Genomic DNA, 15,576 nt, shown 5'->3' on the forward strand with positions numbered 1-15,576 from the left:
GAAAATTCGATAGTCCTCAAGTAGATGCTGACGTTTCGCCGACGTCCGTCGATGGCAAACACGGACATGGACACGAAACCAGCCATCATCAGATTCAAGAACTGGAGGAAAGCGCAGGACAGACTGTTACGGATCTCAATAGCCGAGGAAGGCCGAGGTAAATCGTCGTTTTAATCGTTTTTTATTCCCGCGAAATACTTTGCGAGGTCGAAAATCGAGTTGGTACGGTTTGCGTTCCTTGCGATGGCAATACATTAGGTCGCCCGAAAAATTTCTTTCGTCTTATAAGAAAATAATAGACGCACGATATTTTTTCTTTTATATTGGTTTATTGGATTATCCACGAACGTAATAATAGAAATAGAACGAAATGGGTCATAGTTAATTCGATAAAATAATATAAAAGAAAAAGAAAATAATATAGAAAAAAAAAGAAAAAAGAAAGACTTTGTCCGTAAAAATGAAAGAGTCTGTTTTTAGTTATTTTCTTTCGCGCTTAGTTTCGATCGATTTTATCAGATGGTATTGATAATAATACCAACTTGCTAATTATTCCAATAGTCGCGTTAGTAATCGATCAATTTGGATGGACGGAAAATTTGGCAACCTCTTTTTATTTTACTCGCGACCCATAAATCGACTCTGAGAACAGATATAGAAATCATCGTTTCGTGCACGAAATACGAGTTTCGCGTACGAAATCATTGGTCGATAATTCGTTAACGAGTCACGAGCGTTCACGCGTTTACGTGAAATTTAAAAGGGCAAAGATATCGTTGATGCTGTATATATACTCGAGAGCAAAGACAGCTGCCAAAATGCCAGATAACGACGATAATCGGCGATGCGTAGCAACGCGGAAACTCTCACGGCTCGAGTTATCCGAGCGTTTTCCTCGAGAAACGATTTTTTCGCTATCTCGCTGAAAGCGTACGCGCCTGCAGCCTCGAGGCCTCGGTGATCCGTATCGGACGTGCACGGTGAAACCCCTTTAACGATCATTTTCGCGTAAAACTCGCGGCGCTGGCAACGAAACGGTCGCTTTTGAATAAGCGACAAAAAGGACTTCTTCGCCGGGAGAAACTGGTTCGTTGCGCGTGTCTCGCGGACTCTTGCGCGGACGAGAAAAAAGCGAACTTGTTTGGTACGTCGCTGAAACGCCGCGAGTCGATTACCGTTATTGAATTTCATTAAACGCGTGGCGCGCTAGAGCCACCGGTGGAAGAGAAGCGCGGGGCACGTTCTCTCTCTCTCTCTCTCTCTCTATGCATAATATGCCTGTAAGGTGGCACGCAGCCGCTCGTATAAATCGCCGTGCCAAGGTGTGGTTCGGAATGCAGTTAGGTGGAAAAGAACGTTAACGAAAGGCCCGTATCGTCGATGTAATTATCGGCGTCGAGCATCCGATTTCCATACGTTTCTCTACGCGCCACGCTCTGCAACGCCTAACGAGAAATTAATTACGAATGGATTACCGGGTGGAACCGGGTGGAATCGCGGACGCGAAGGGATGTGGTCGAATCGCGGCGAATTTCGCGGAATCCGTGGCGGAGAAGAATCGCGCGGAGAGAAAGGAACGCGGTCGAGGAGAAAATTATCTTCCGTTTGCTTTTTTCCGTATCACGAGCTACGAGCCGTAGGGCGATCGGACGTTATCGCGCGATATTCCCATTCGACGGTCGACCGAGAGACACCGTCTGTTCGAGTAGTAGTTGAGAAAACGGCGACGGAGAAAGCTTGAGCGAATCTGTTAAAAACGAGCGGACCGTCGATGTCTGTTGCAGCCGAGGCCGCAGGAAGTCGCGATGGAAGCTCAAGTTTCATCATCAGGCGCTGCCCCCGGAGTACCTTGACCACTACGAGGCGTCCCTTGCTCAAGAGGCTTTAAACTCGTCGTCGCCGACGCGGCTAACGGAACCGACGATTCCGAGCCCGGCGCCAACCAGCTCCACCTCGACGCCGAGTCCCATCGCCGACGTGCACGGCTGGCTGCAGCGGATCGCCGCGATGCAACAGGAGCTGTGTCCGCGGATCTCGTCGTCGCAATGCTCGCCCGTAAATTCGTGCCAAGCGTCGGGCTCCAGGAGGTCCGTGATCACGTCCACCTCCACGCACGCGTTGAACGCGGGCCACCATAATCACAACCACGGTCACGGTCAGCAGCAACAGCCGCTGTCTCAAGGATCCGGCAGGCCGCCGATGAAATACTCGGATCTGCCTTACATGGGCGAGATCACGCTGGACAACAGCAAGCCGCGACGCGGTAGGAAACCGAAGAAAGCCGACATTTGCCATTTAATCTACAAGAATTACGGCACCATACTGCCCGGCACTCCTGGCCACGAGGAGAGAAGGCTGTCGCCGAGGGACAAGCTGGACTGCCGCGAGAGGATCTCGCCGCAGATGCCGTTCCAACGGACCGACGTTCAGAATAGAATCAGTAGCTTGTTGGAGAAACGATTGACTCAGGAGTCGCGACGAAGCTTCGGCGCGATGGAAAACTCGAGGGAGCAGGACGAGCCGTTGAATCTGTGCATCAGAGACTTGAACCAGCTGAAGATCAGGCTACTGCGAAAACACGGCAACGTGTACGAGTCTGGGCAGGTGAAGAGCGAGACGTCCAGCGACGGAGAAGAGATCGAGTGTATAGGCGCTACGTTCCCTTCGGAACCGGGCTACCGTTCGCTGGATCATCTCGGTCACATCACCGGCAACAACGTCAATCACAACAACAACAACAACAACAACAACGTGATCGAGCCCGTGTTGGCTGGCAATCCCGGATTCGTGTACTGGCCGAACGCCGGAGTCTTTATCCATCCGATGGCGTTGCAATCGCAGCTGCTCTACTACCAAAAGATGGCGCAGAACGACAAATGCTATGCCCGTGGTTTGGACCAACATCCGAAGGAGCAGAAGATCGTCCCAAAATCGATATACTCTATGATGGAGACGAAGAGTCCGCCACTGTTGCCGGCCGCGGTCCAACCAGCCTCTCAGACGGCCACCGTCGTGCCGCCTCCTGTCTCGCCCAGACCGAAGAGGAACGCGTCCGTGGTTCAAGCTCAGGGACAGCCGACGAAGAGGAAACGATCCGCCATATTCATCCCGCCCATGCCATCGGAGAACAACAACAATCCAGCGACGGAAGTGAGCATATGCAAATTTAAATTCACCGGAGGTGCGAAGCCCAGTCTACAGGAGAAGAAGAGCCTGTCGGTGGATTCGGGCGGCAACTTTAGATACTACAGCGGCACCGGTGATAAGAGTATGCGCGGCTACGAGTTCTTTCCGCGGGAAGCGCTTCAACAGTCGGCAGGGCAATCGGGTTCCTCGACGGGAGCTTTTCTGAACGCCGCCGGCGAGAGGATTCAGCCGACGGCCTGCCAGAGGAGCGGCAATCAGGAGGAAGGTCGTCGCAAGAGGAAGACTCGAAAGTCCCTTCAGAGGGAGAAGCTGGAGCAAACGTTCAAGGAGAAAGGATTTCTCATACAGACGCAGCAGCTGGAGTCCGCCGAGGGCGCTACTTACTGCAAGTTCCGGCAGCTTAGGAAATTCACCAGGTATCTGTTTAGAAGCTGGAAGGACTACCTTCCGGGGAACGTGCGCGAGCTGACGGGCGCGCCGGACAACGAAATGGCCGACGGAGACGCGGAGAGCGACACGAACGTGTTACCCTCGCCGGTCCCTCGTCCCAATATGATGGTGGACGTTCCTGCTGGCTTCGTCGACGAGCATCGCGCCCTGCCTCTCACGTGAAACGTTGAAATCGCTGCCCGAGGCGGTCGGACGATTCCAACTTGACGCTACTTTTGCCACGGTTGCGTGCCGCGTTCCGGCTCCGCGGAGTACGCGCGCCACGCTGCCTCGTATCCAGCGGATATCGATCGGTTCAACGATCGTTCTTTTTCTTGCCAGTGCTCGAAGCGAAGAACGGCCAGCGTATTGTACATAGATTTCGAACGACGATCGATCTCGATGAGAAGAACGGCCAAAAATAGTCGAGAGGAGCACTTCCTCCGAGCGAGTTTCGTACGTCCGTGTTTCGTATCCGACGAAAGATATCAGCTAACGAAACGAAACTTTGGTAAACGATAAACCGCGTATTGTAGGACGATATTCCTTAAGCCGTGACGGATGTAACGATGCGTTGCCGATGAGCTTTGGCCGACAGAGATGTAACAGGAATTGAAAACGAAAGAAACGTTTAGATTCCGAGGAGGAATCGGTTGTCAAAATTAACGGACGAGAAAATGTCGTTAAAACGCGATCGTTAAATCTACTGGAAGCGGGTGGACGTTGCCGATCGCCTCGTCCATCGAGTTTGTTGGTTCAGCGACGTCTCCTTTTCGCGATTTTCTAGCCATTCGTCGATCTGCGCGTCACTCTGTATCGCGATGCCTGTTACGAGTCTCGACAGGTACATACCTGGTCGTTGTTGCTATATCGTTGCTAGCGTTTATTGCATTCGTCGGTGTTAAACCGCCTTGTTACGGTATTTTTAAGAAACCTAATTGGCGCAACGTAAAAACAGCCGATCGGTTAGGGCGTAGAGGGCAGTTCTAACGCGTTAACCTGTTACACGATTCTCCTAATAACTCGTCTCTTAGGTCACCGATGTTTTCGATGTTTAGCCGCCTTCCGCTCGATTATGTTTATTTCAAAGTATCGAAAACTCGTCGCCAAATCTGGTCGATTGTTCGCTGTATCGTCACCGGGCGATTTAGCGTTCGCAAAATCGAGAACGCGCGATATTCGCAATATTCGAAAGACTCGATCGACGTGGTTTCTCGTTCGTCGAATTTACCATCTTGGCTGAAGAAGTCGCCGATTAAGAAACGTAACACGGCGAACAAGGTAACAGGTTAAACGCGAAAGACAATCGCGTAGCTTTCACTCTGCGCTCGCGATCGACGTCAGCTGACCGTTAACGTCGCGACGGTTCGGTATCGAGACTTTACAACGCGTGTAAAACACGATGGTAGTTGAAAATTTCTTTTATCGAACTTTCCCGTTGTATTTTTTTTCTTATCGAACGACGACGCGCGCGTTGCTAAACGTCGCACACGGATTTCGAGACTTCGTTGCTACCGCCTTACGCCAAGGCGGAGAGAAAGAGAGAAGAGACAGCGGCGTGTTATCGTCGCGTAACGTGATTTAATAATAATGTTAATTCGATCGTAGCTCGTGCCAAAGATGGGAGACTGGAATGTACATAGCGCTGAAACAACGTGTTTGTCGTAGTTAACCAAAGAGCGTGGTTTCGTGCTCGCCGATTAGAAGCGGATACGGATATGTAATCCTCGTGTTAAGAAACGAGAGGCGTGACGCGATAAATTCAGCTTTCTAGCTGCCCCGACCATGGCCGAGGCGAGACTTTCTTCGGCTTTCGATTTTTGCCATACGTTTCGCGAGGCTCGCGCGCTTCCAGGAACAGACAGCAAGAACGAGAGGCAACGAGATCGGGGAAAGAAGAGAATACGTAGGTTGGCAGAGAGCGAGACTCCTCGGCACGGGGAATAATCTCGAAGGAAGAAAAACGGAATAACGAGAAGAGAGTGAAAGGAGAGGAAACGGCAGAGTCCGTTCTAACTATACGATTAACGTGATTATTTTTTAATCGTAAATTACTCGCCAATCTTATTTAATAACGCCTAACGAAATCTAGTCTTATTTATACTCTTTGTTAAATCAAAAGCCGTGTTTTTTCTTTATTATTATTATTATTATTATTATTATTATTATTATTATTATTATTATTATTATTATAGATGACGGTTTATTTATACATGTACATACATAGTCGTACATAGTTTATGTCGGTGAGTGGCGTTTACGAAGAGGTAAACGAACGGAAGAAAACGCGTAGACGTTGGTGGAAACATGTGATCGAATGCGTCGATCGAAAGGGCGGAGATCGTCGCGTTGGCGCCTCGTAAACGTCCGACGAAAACGATAGGAGAAGGCTTGAAACGACAATGAGAAACGATCGTACCTGAGACTCGCGGCGCCTCCTTCGACGGGACGTGCTTTCGTCGACTTTTCGCTTTCACGATGCCCCGTTTGCGGATGTCCGGCGTGTTCGTAGCGATTTAACGAGTTCGTAAACGCGCCGATGGGTCTCCGTTGTCGGAGGAGAAACTGCGACGACGATAAGCGACGGAACGAGGGGAAATGCAACAGGAACCGTCCTATACCCGTGTCGTTATTATCCTGTGCGGCGACAAGCAAAACTATTTTGTACGTATTGCCGATAGCGAGGAGATCGGTTCTTATAATCTGTAATAATAAAACGTAATCGTCAGTGATCTTACTGCTTGTTGATTTTTAGCAACGACGAGTTGAACGGGCGAGCGCGGTGCTACTCCTCTGCAACGATTCGCAAATCGCTCGGTTTGCGTCTCGTTGCTCTCGCGCCTGCTCCATCCTTTCTCCAACGCGTATCCTCTTCTACCGTAAAAAGGACGATCTGTAAGAAAAGCGAGAGACTCGTTCGATTAAATTAAGAAAGACGTGCAGGGTCGATCGCGTTGGGAGGAGAAGAGTCGCAAGCGCGGGAGGTCGACGATATAAATCTGTTCGTTGTATGTTCGACGTACGTGTATTTATTTGCCGATTTACTACGATTATCTTCTTCTCCTTCTTCGTTCTGACACACTTCTCGACGTATTCGTTGGTATTGGAGACTAGCTGCAAAGAAGTAATTACCACGTTAGCGCTTTACCGATCGTTGTTGTACTTGGATCTCGTCTCGTCTACTTCTTCGTAGGTGCACGAGCTTCCAGCCATAAATCCACGCGGCGTAAATTTTCAATTTTCAAGCTTTTAGTTTCCCATACGCTCGACACCGAACAAGAAAGTCTGCAGAAAGATTCCCGTCGTACGACGATCGTTGGAAAACCGTGCTTTAAACGTGGCGCGTCTACGAAACACCAGGTAACCCATTTGCATCCAGGCGCGGATTATCACGCGATCGGACGACTGTCTTCTATCGCCACTGCTGCGACTGCTTTTTATCTCAATAGCAAAGTATTTTTCAGACGCGAGAGATCGCGTTTCACCCGTTTGTCGGCATCTCGCCTATATCGGTTTATTATTTTCTAAACGAGTCTTACTTTTGTCGTGAAAATCTTTTTAACCGCCACTGCGAGCAAATATCGTCGATCTTAACGAAATTTAACAAATTCAAATTTAAAAAATATTCTAACTTTACAACGTAAACTAAAGCGATGCGTTGCGTGTTTACCCAAAACGTACTCGAAGAGAAACGTTCTTTAAATGCCATATTTGCGATGTATCATTACGTATCGACCATTTCAAAGAATTCCACGAGAAACAATATCGTTTAATTTCCATTTTAATCTAAATAATTTTTTTTAGATAAATAATTTTTACTTTCTTCCTCTGTTACAAAGAACGTAAGATGCGATGTTCGCGAGGTAACATTGTCCGACAATCGTTTCGAACGGTACATTTTCGATAAACTCCACGAAGAATTCGGATGTCATTTACTGCACCTACGACCGACCGCGCGCGGTGGTTCCTCGAACGCCGCTGATGCCTTCGACTGTCCCTTAACACGTTGACTGTCACGACACCCGTATCCTAGTGACAGCAATGTTTCCGGTAATCACCTGTATTCGGGTGGCACTTATTTGACTACTTGCCAAGGATCGTCGTAGGTATTTGAAAAGATATTCCAGAGGAAATAATAAAACTATTGAATTGTTACGAAAGTAATACGAAAATGGTTTATTAAAAGAATTATTTACTAAAATATCGATGGGAATACCTAGCAGAGAACGCTTGGTACTGCGGCACGCGTGGCCTGGCGGAGATTTCAGTGAAGACACGCGTGGTCTGATGGAAACTTTAGTGAAAATACGCGTGGTCTGACGGAAATTTCAGACAAATCACGCGTAGCCTGACGGAAATTTCAGTGAAATGACGCGTGACCTGACGGACATTTCAGACAAATCACGCGTAGCCTGACGGAAATTTCAGTAAAATGACGCGTGGCCTGACGGAAATTTCAGACAAATCACGCGTAGCCTGACGGACATTTCAGACAAATCACGCGTGGCCTGACGAACATTTCAGACAAATCGCGCGTAGCCTGACGGAAATTTCAGTGAAATGACGCGTGGCCTGACGGAAATTTCAGACAAATCACGCGTGGCCTGACGAACATTTCAGACAAATCACGCGTAGCCTGACGGAAATTTCAGACAAATCACGCGTAGCCTGACGGAAATTTCAGTAAAATGACGCGTGGCCTGACGGAAATTTCAGACAAGTCACGCGTAGCCTGACGGACATTTCAGACAAATCACGCGTAGCCTGACGGAAATTTCAGTGAAATGACGCGTGGCCTGACGGAAATTTCAGTGAAATGACGCGTGACCTGACGGAAATTTCAGACAAATCACGCGTGACCTGACGGAAATTTCAGACAAATCACGCGTGGCCTGACAAACATTTCAGACAAATCGCGCGTGGCCTGACGGAAATTTCAGTGAAATGACGCGTGGCCTGACGGAAATTTCAGACAAATCACGCGTAGCCTGACGGAAATTTCAGTAAAATGACGCGTGGCCTGACGGAAATTTCAGACAAATCACGCGTAGCCTGACGGACATTTCAGACAAATCACGCGTGGCCTGACGAACATTTCAGACAAATCGCGCGTAGCCTGACGGAAATTTCAGTGAAATGACGCGTGGCCTGACGGAAATTTCAGACAAATCACGCGTGGCCTGACGAACATTTCAGACAAATCACGCGTAGCCTGACGGAAATTTCAGACAAATCACGCGTAGCCTGACGGAAATTTCAGTAAAATGACGCGTGGCCTGACGGAAATTTCAGACAAGTCACGCGTAGCCTGACGGACATTTCAGACAAATCACGCGTAGCCTGACGGAAATTTCAGTGAAATGACGCGTGGCCTGACGGAAATTTCAGTGAAATGACGCGTGACCTGACGGAAATTTCAGACAAATCACGCGTGACCTGACGGAAATTTCAGACAAATCACGCGTGGCCTGACAAACATTTCAGACAAATCGCGCGTGGCCTGACGGAAATTTCAGTGAAATGACGCGTGGCCTGACGGAAATTTCAGACAAATCACGCGTGGCCTGACGGAAATTTCAGACAAATCACGCGTGGCCTGACGGAAATTTCAGTGAAGACACGCGTAGCCTGACGGAAATTTCAGTGAAGACACGCGTAGCCTGACGGAAATTTCAGACAAATCACGCGTGGCCTGGCGGACATTTCAGAGAAATGACGCGTGACCTGACGGAAATTTCAGACAAATCACGCGTGGCCTGACGGAGATTTGAATGAAGACACGCATAGCCTGACGGAAATTTCAAAGAAATCACGCGTGGCAGTCAACGTGTTAAATAGGGCCATGATGCAAATGGGGTAAGAAGATGCTACCTTCTCACCTGGTGACGCGATTGTATCGTAACCGCGGTAATTCGATGCCGAGTATGTCGCAAACTCCGTAATACGTATTCGTATACGTATAAGTATTTGTTACGATCGTCGAAGATAATTGCCGAGAGAAACCTAATTAAACGTTCTCTGAACGATTCATTGATACATCGGCCGAGGATCCATATACATCGCGACCACGATGCAGCTCGCTCGAACAGATAAGTATGTGTTACGTGTATTGTACACGCGTGCACGACGTATACACGCGGAGAAGGCATAAGGATGCGTGTGCAGTGTGCACGCACTGGCTGGTCTCAGCTCGATGCGTACAGCCAGCCATTCATGCATACGCCCATTCATACGTCTCTCCGGCTCACCTTGAACACTTTTTATCGTCGGTCGATGTGGACGTGGTTGCGGTGTGGCGCGACGCGACTCGACGCGCTTCACCGCTCCGAACGCGCGTCTTCCTACACAGACTTAAACTCGCGCATTTGCAAATTTTATTAACTCGTTGGACAAAGTCGCTACACTTTCATTCGAATTTTCTTTCGGATCGGACGCTTTCAACCGCGCGTTCGTCGAGAGGATTTTGTCGAGGCGAAACGTTTCGGTAGAAGACCATCGACGTTTGAAACTCGGAATACTAATTTTGTCGATGTCGAAGCGGAACGTGGAGATTTACAGATTCGACGATCTCGGAGATGAAAGTATAGAAATTGTTCGTTTAATCGAATTCTTGCCGCTTTAAAGTCTGTGCATCGCGCAGCTATAATTCTACGATATTTTCGTCTCGAGACAAACGTAGCGATCTGTTCGCGAGTTTTGTCTCTACATATTTTTCCTAGCGATTCGAGGCGAAACGTTTCGGTAAAAGACCATCGACGTTTGAAACTCGGAATACTAATTTTGTCGATGTCGAAGCGGAACGTGGAGATTTACAGATTCGACGATCTCGGAGATGAAAGTATAGAAATTGCTCGTTTGATCGAATTCTTGCCGCTTTAAAGTCTGTGCATCGCGCAACTATAATTCTACGATATTTTCGTCTGAATAGAAACGTAGCGATCTGTTCGCGAGCTTTGTCTCTACATATTTTTCCTAGCGATTCGAGACGAAACGTTTCGGTAAAAGACCATCGACGTTTGAAACTCGCAATGCTAATTTTGTCGATGTCGGAGCGGAACGTGGAGCTTTAAATATTTGACGATCTCGGAGATGAAAGTATAGAAATTGCTCGTTTAATCGAATTCTTGCCGCTTTAAAGTCTGCGCATCGCGCAGCTATAATTCTACGATATTTTCGTCTCGAAAGAAACGTGGCGATCTGTTCGCGAATTTTGTTTGTAGATATTTTTCCTAGCGACAGGATGCGACGATCGTCTTTCTCGTGCCACTTACACCGTACGCTTAGTTTACGAACGAACTCGAGCGAAGAAAATGTGACGTGCAACTGCTCCAAGCGAAAAGGCGTCGTCGTCGTCGTCGTCGCCATTCTTCTTCGTGTCGTCGTTGCGGAGCGTGGCGCGCACAATGACTGCAGGTTTCCTAATACGGTCTCGTCGCGGAACTCGATGAAAAAAAGAGGAATTTTGGCCACCACCGGGGGCCTGGGAAGCAACGTGCCGCGTTAGATGCTGCCGGCACAGAAATTTAATAATCGACTACCGTTCTCTCTTCGTAACTTTGCCTTCCTCCGGCTACTCGAACGCGTATTATTCCTCGGCCAGCCGATCCTCCGCAGTCAGATTTTTCTCGCTTCTTAACGGGAAAGAGGAAACGATTCGGCTAGACGAATACTCGACCTTCGCATTTTCGTTTAGCCGTGCCGCTGTAGCTCTTCGACGTTAAGAAATATGTTCGCGGTGTGGACAAATCCTGGAGAACGTGTTATCGCTATTCCTCGTTCCGATTTTACAACAAATTCCCTTCGTTCGTTGAAACGAGAGCAAAATCGAAACGTAAAAGTCCGCGCGAGGATCGTGGCAAAGACGAAGACTCGAGTTCGGTAGATCGATGCGAGAAAACACTCGATAAAACGGTACGCAAAGAAATAAAGCGAGAAATCGATGAGAAGAATAAAAGGAAACGCGTAGAAAAGAAGATGGCAAGATAAAGCGGAAGCCTGTGGAGCGAAAGTTATCGGATCGGTGCGTCGATGAGTCGTAGAAAGACCGCAGGAACGTTCGCTCGGTCGTCGAAACGGACGAATTTGCTTCGTCTTCCGTTCCTGCGAACGTCTGGAACTTTCGAAGATACGCGTTCTCCGAAATTCTGAGATCACGAGATACAAAGAGAAGAGAACTGGAAACGCGTACTCGTTGTCCGCGTTTGCTCGCGTTCGGGTCGGCAAGTGCCTTATACGGCAAAAAGATAAGAAGTTCGCGCATCCAGTAAATCGGCGATTTAAGGTGAGTCGGTGGCCGCTGAGACGCCGAGGAGATTGCGAGCGCGGAATTGCATCGAGCGTGAAGCGTGAAGCGAGCGAGCAAGATCGGATAGAGCGGGCTGCTGCGGCCGGTTCGGTCGAAGAAAGACAGGTTCGCGGTGCACGGACAGGTTCGTTCGCGAAAAACTTCAATTTGTCTCGCACGCTCCCCTATCCCGCCGCCGGGATATCTCCGCTGACTTGGCTGGATAACGCGTGCGCGCACGCGCTCTTCCAACGAAACGAGATTGTCGCGCGTGTAGGAGTTAACGTTCTTTGCAATTACGAGTTTCCAAGGGAGTTTAATCGTCGGTTTGCTCGAGGTTCGCGCCACGTTCGCCGAGGGTGGCGAAAGAAATTTTATTTCCTCCGAGTATGAGTGTGCGCGGGAAGGTCGTAGGTCGCGGGCTAAATTATCCAGAGCAATGAAATATTGGATTTCCGAGTAAAGGTAAATTCGCCACCCTGTCGTTTACTCCAACATTTATTACCAATGCGAAGTTCGATTTATTTCGCTGAAAATACCACTTGCCAATGACGCTCGCCTCTGGAAAAACTGGCAAGTTTCACCTACGATACGTGAATTCTGCGGGATGCGTGACGCGTCTTATCGGCAAGCGTCGATTTACGGACTTTGTCTCAGTTTTGATTACGCGTTACGTAAACGTACGGTGGTTGTAGGCGAAGGTGTCCGCGAGAAATATTCTCGATGTTCGACAAAAAAGGTTTATTAAGCCACTAACGATCAACAGTCGACAATTTACGATCAACGATTAACGACCAAGAGTCGATAATCGCGTATCTCGGCTTGCGTTTGCTTCGCTACGACGCTGAATCTTTGGCGCTTCGCGGCTCGGGGCAGAACGAATCTTTGGTTCGAAACCAAACGGATTCTTCTCTTCGTTGCCCCTCTTTGCGTTTGTTAGATGCCCGCGACAGTCGCCTCGTATGCGTTCTTCGGAATATTCGGCGAAAGAACCGTAAGGATATCGATGGTACATTAGGCATGTCGGCTTTGAAGCTACAGCGCTTTGTGTCGCGAAGCCGTTGGAAAGTTCCGTGGTCGAGCGCCGCCACAGTACCCAGGCGAAAAATCGGTTTTTTCGAGAACCGAACTTCCGATAAAAAGACCGTGCTCCGTGCTTTCGCTTTATATTTCCAAAGGGAATCGCGTCTTGTCTAAAATTGGACTTCTTCGTTTACCGACTAACGAACTTTCTGGTGCCGCGACTGTATCCTAAATCTCCTTTTCTCCGATCATCGTCCGATCGAAAACTTTCGCGCTACGAACCTTGCTTATCGTCCAGCTGGAACAACCGTAATCGAACAGAGTTTACAGTCGTTACCGGCGTATCCCGAACGCATTCTCCGTATTCGTTCTCCGTGTACGTGTTCGTTCTGCGCCATAGACACACTTGGTTTTTATATGGTGTCGGCTCGGCGCGTTCTCCGCAATTATATTCGTCCGAATGGCAGCCGAGTGCGCGCCACGAGGCGTGGGCGAAGTCGAGCGATTTTAAACAACTGCCTGTAAGCATTAATTAAAGGGAGCCAAGAGGCTCGTTGTCGATGCACGACGACTCCATACAAGGTGACTGGTCTTAATTTGGCATTCGCGAAATAGTAACACCGATGCCGCTTAACGCGTACATCGTGCTGTCCGCCGCGACGTAGCCTACCCGATAATTAATTAACCGTATTTCATCGAACGCTCGCGTTTACGCGATTCGGCTTCCACTCGTTTGGCTATCGAACCCTCGGGGAATTATCGTCGCGTTGATCGAGAAACGCCTGTTTCGCGTTTTAAGCGTCTCGCGCGAGATCGACCTGTCGTTGCAGGGGTACGGCGTTGCTTCTGCCAGGTGTTGGTAAATGCTAGCGTCTGATTTATCGAGTCGTTTATACAGTTGTCTACGTTCGTACGCGAACATCCGGCTCCTCTTACGCTTACACGTCGACACTGTGAAAAACGTTATGTTAATTTCGCTCGTTCCGCTTCTACGCTATCGCGTCCACTTTGCATTTGTGGCTATACGTTTTGCTGTATTGGATATTCTAAAAAAGAGAAAAAGAAAAGCAAAGGTCCGCCGCTATTTTCACGAACAACGATGCTCTGCCGCTGTTGTCGATTTTATTCGCGTTCGATCAAACGGCTGTCGTTTCCTCGAAGTCATCGTTGACACTTTGACTGCCACGTTGGTCATTGGTGACCTGAGCGCTTCAACTTAAAAAAGTTGTGTAAAAATTGACAGTTAGGGCATTTTGAATATAACCGATAAATAAAAGATACTTTGAAACGAAAAGTACCTCATTGAACGATTAAACGTTTTTATTAGAACATCGATAAAAAAAAAATGAGAAGAAATCTGGCATCTAACGGGGCACCGTGTTAAAACACTTGAAACGTAAATGTGACTCGTCGATACAATCTGGACGATAGGTGGTCACCTTTTTCGTCCGATTCTTAGCAATTTTTCGTCCCAACTGTTTAACATTTTTTTATACCACTCTCCGCGAAATTTTCCTGCCAGATACGCTTGCCCTTCTTTCTTCCGCGTTTCGCGTCGCGATCTTTGTCGAATAAGTATATTTCACGGCTCTGGCAAATGGCACCGTGTAAGGTGCATAGCGAGTGCCATTCTAAAATCCGATACCTTGATGTTTGTTTTTGTCGCTCGTTTATGGAGTATCGTCGCGTTTGAAATTGACGTATTTCACGATAACTCTAAAGCTAATTTTGTATACCACTCGAGAGTTCTTCTATGTGGTGTAGAATACGCTATCGTTCGATCTGATAAATCTACGGCACATGTTTCTCTGTTGTGATCTATCACTATCATTGGTTTATCGCAAACATAATTTTTTTTACCTCTACCATTTCAGCCGAATGTTTCGTCGAAATCATAAAAATAATCCTAATACCGTTTGCTAATATCTTCTACGCGTTTCGACTGTATATTCTGCGCGTTTTGCATACGACGAAATATCGAGTGCGAATGGACTGTCGAAATAAACGAAGCCTCGTTACGATATGTCGCTATCGACTGTTACCAAGGCGCCACGGTGGTCAGCCGTGACCACCAATAAGATAAACGGTCCATCGAGGAAGAACGTTGTCTTACATCTTCGATTTATTATTATTTTTATATGCTTCGAATGATAAAAATACTCCCGTGGCGTCCTCGGCGAAACGAGTGATTTCGGCGTGGCAGTCAAAGTGTTAACGCGTATCTACAACGATCAAATATTTATCAAATCGTCGGCGAGGTATCCATCGTTTTGTATCCTTCGTTTCGTTTATCATCGATGACGTGAAGGGGACGAGCCTGTTTCTTTACGAGAGACGATAAACGTTAACGCGTCGACGCGATAGGTCGAAGCATATCCCATAACGTTCGAGTTTATACTTTTTCGACCGTGTCGTCTAAATAGTTTCTTTTTTGATTTGGAAGAATTTTACGATCGATTCTCATTGAGAATTATAAGTAAATTTTTCTTAAGATAAACGGTCCATTGGCGAAGAACGTTGACTTACATCGTCGATTTATTATTATTTTTATATGCTTCGAATAATAAAAATACTCCAGTGGCGTCCTCGGCGAAACGTGTGATTTCGGCGTGGCGGTCAAAGTGTCGAAAGAACGAGTTCCCTTCAAACCGTTCCTTCTCGCGTCAAATCTCGATCGGAGAATTCTTCCCTGC

At 47.9% G+C, this 15,576-nt stretch overlaps 1 protein-coding gene across 6 annotated transcripts in view; it reads left to right on the plus strand.

Annotated features, from left to right (window-relative positions):
* LOC117213933 overlaps window positions 1–6,309 on the plus strand; it is a 64,816-nt gene extending 58,507 nt beyond the window's left edge. For 4 of the 6 annotated variants that reach the window (XM_033459666.1, XM_033459662.1, XM_033459664.1 and 1 more), the window contains exons 3-4: window positions 14–157; window positions 1,785–6,309. In XM_033459666.1, coding sequence (XP_033315557.1) covers window positions 14–157; window positions 1,785–3,759 — 2,119 coding nt within the window. In that variant the 3' untranslated portion in view covers window positions 3,760–6,309. The remainder of the gene's footprint in view (window positions 1–13; window positions 158–1,784) is intronic. The other 2 variants (XM_033459663.1, XM_033459667.1) reach the window with 2 other exon arrangements.
* Window positions 6,310–15,576: the final 9,267 nt, after the last annotated feature.

Source organism: Bombus bifarius, unplaced genomic scaffold, assembly GCF_011952205.1.
Source record: "Bombus bifarius isolate JDL3187 unplaced genomic scaffold, Bbif_JDL3187 scf7180000009145, whole genome shotgun sequence".
NCBI lineage: Eukaryota > Metazoa > Arthropoda > Insecta > Hymenoptera > Apidae > Bombus > Bombus bifarius.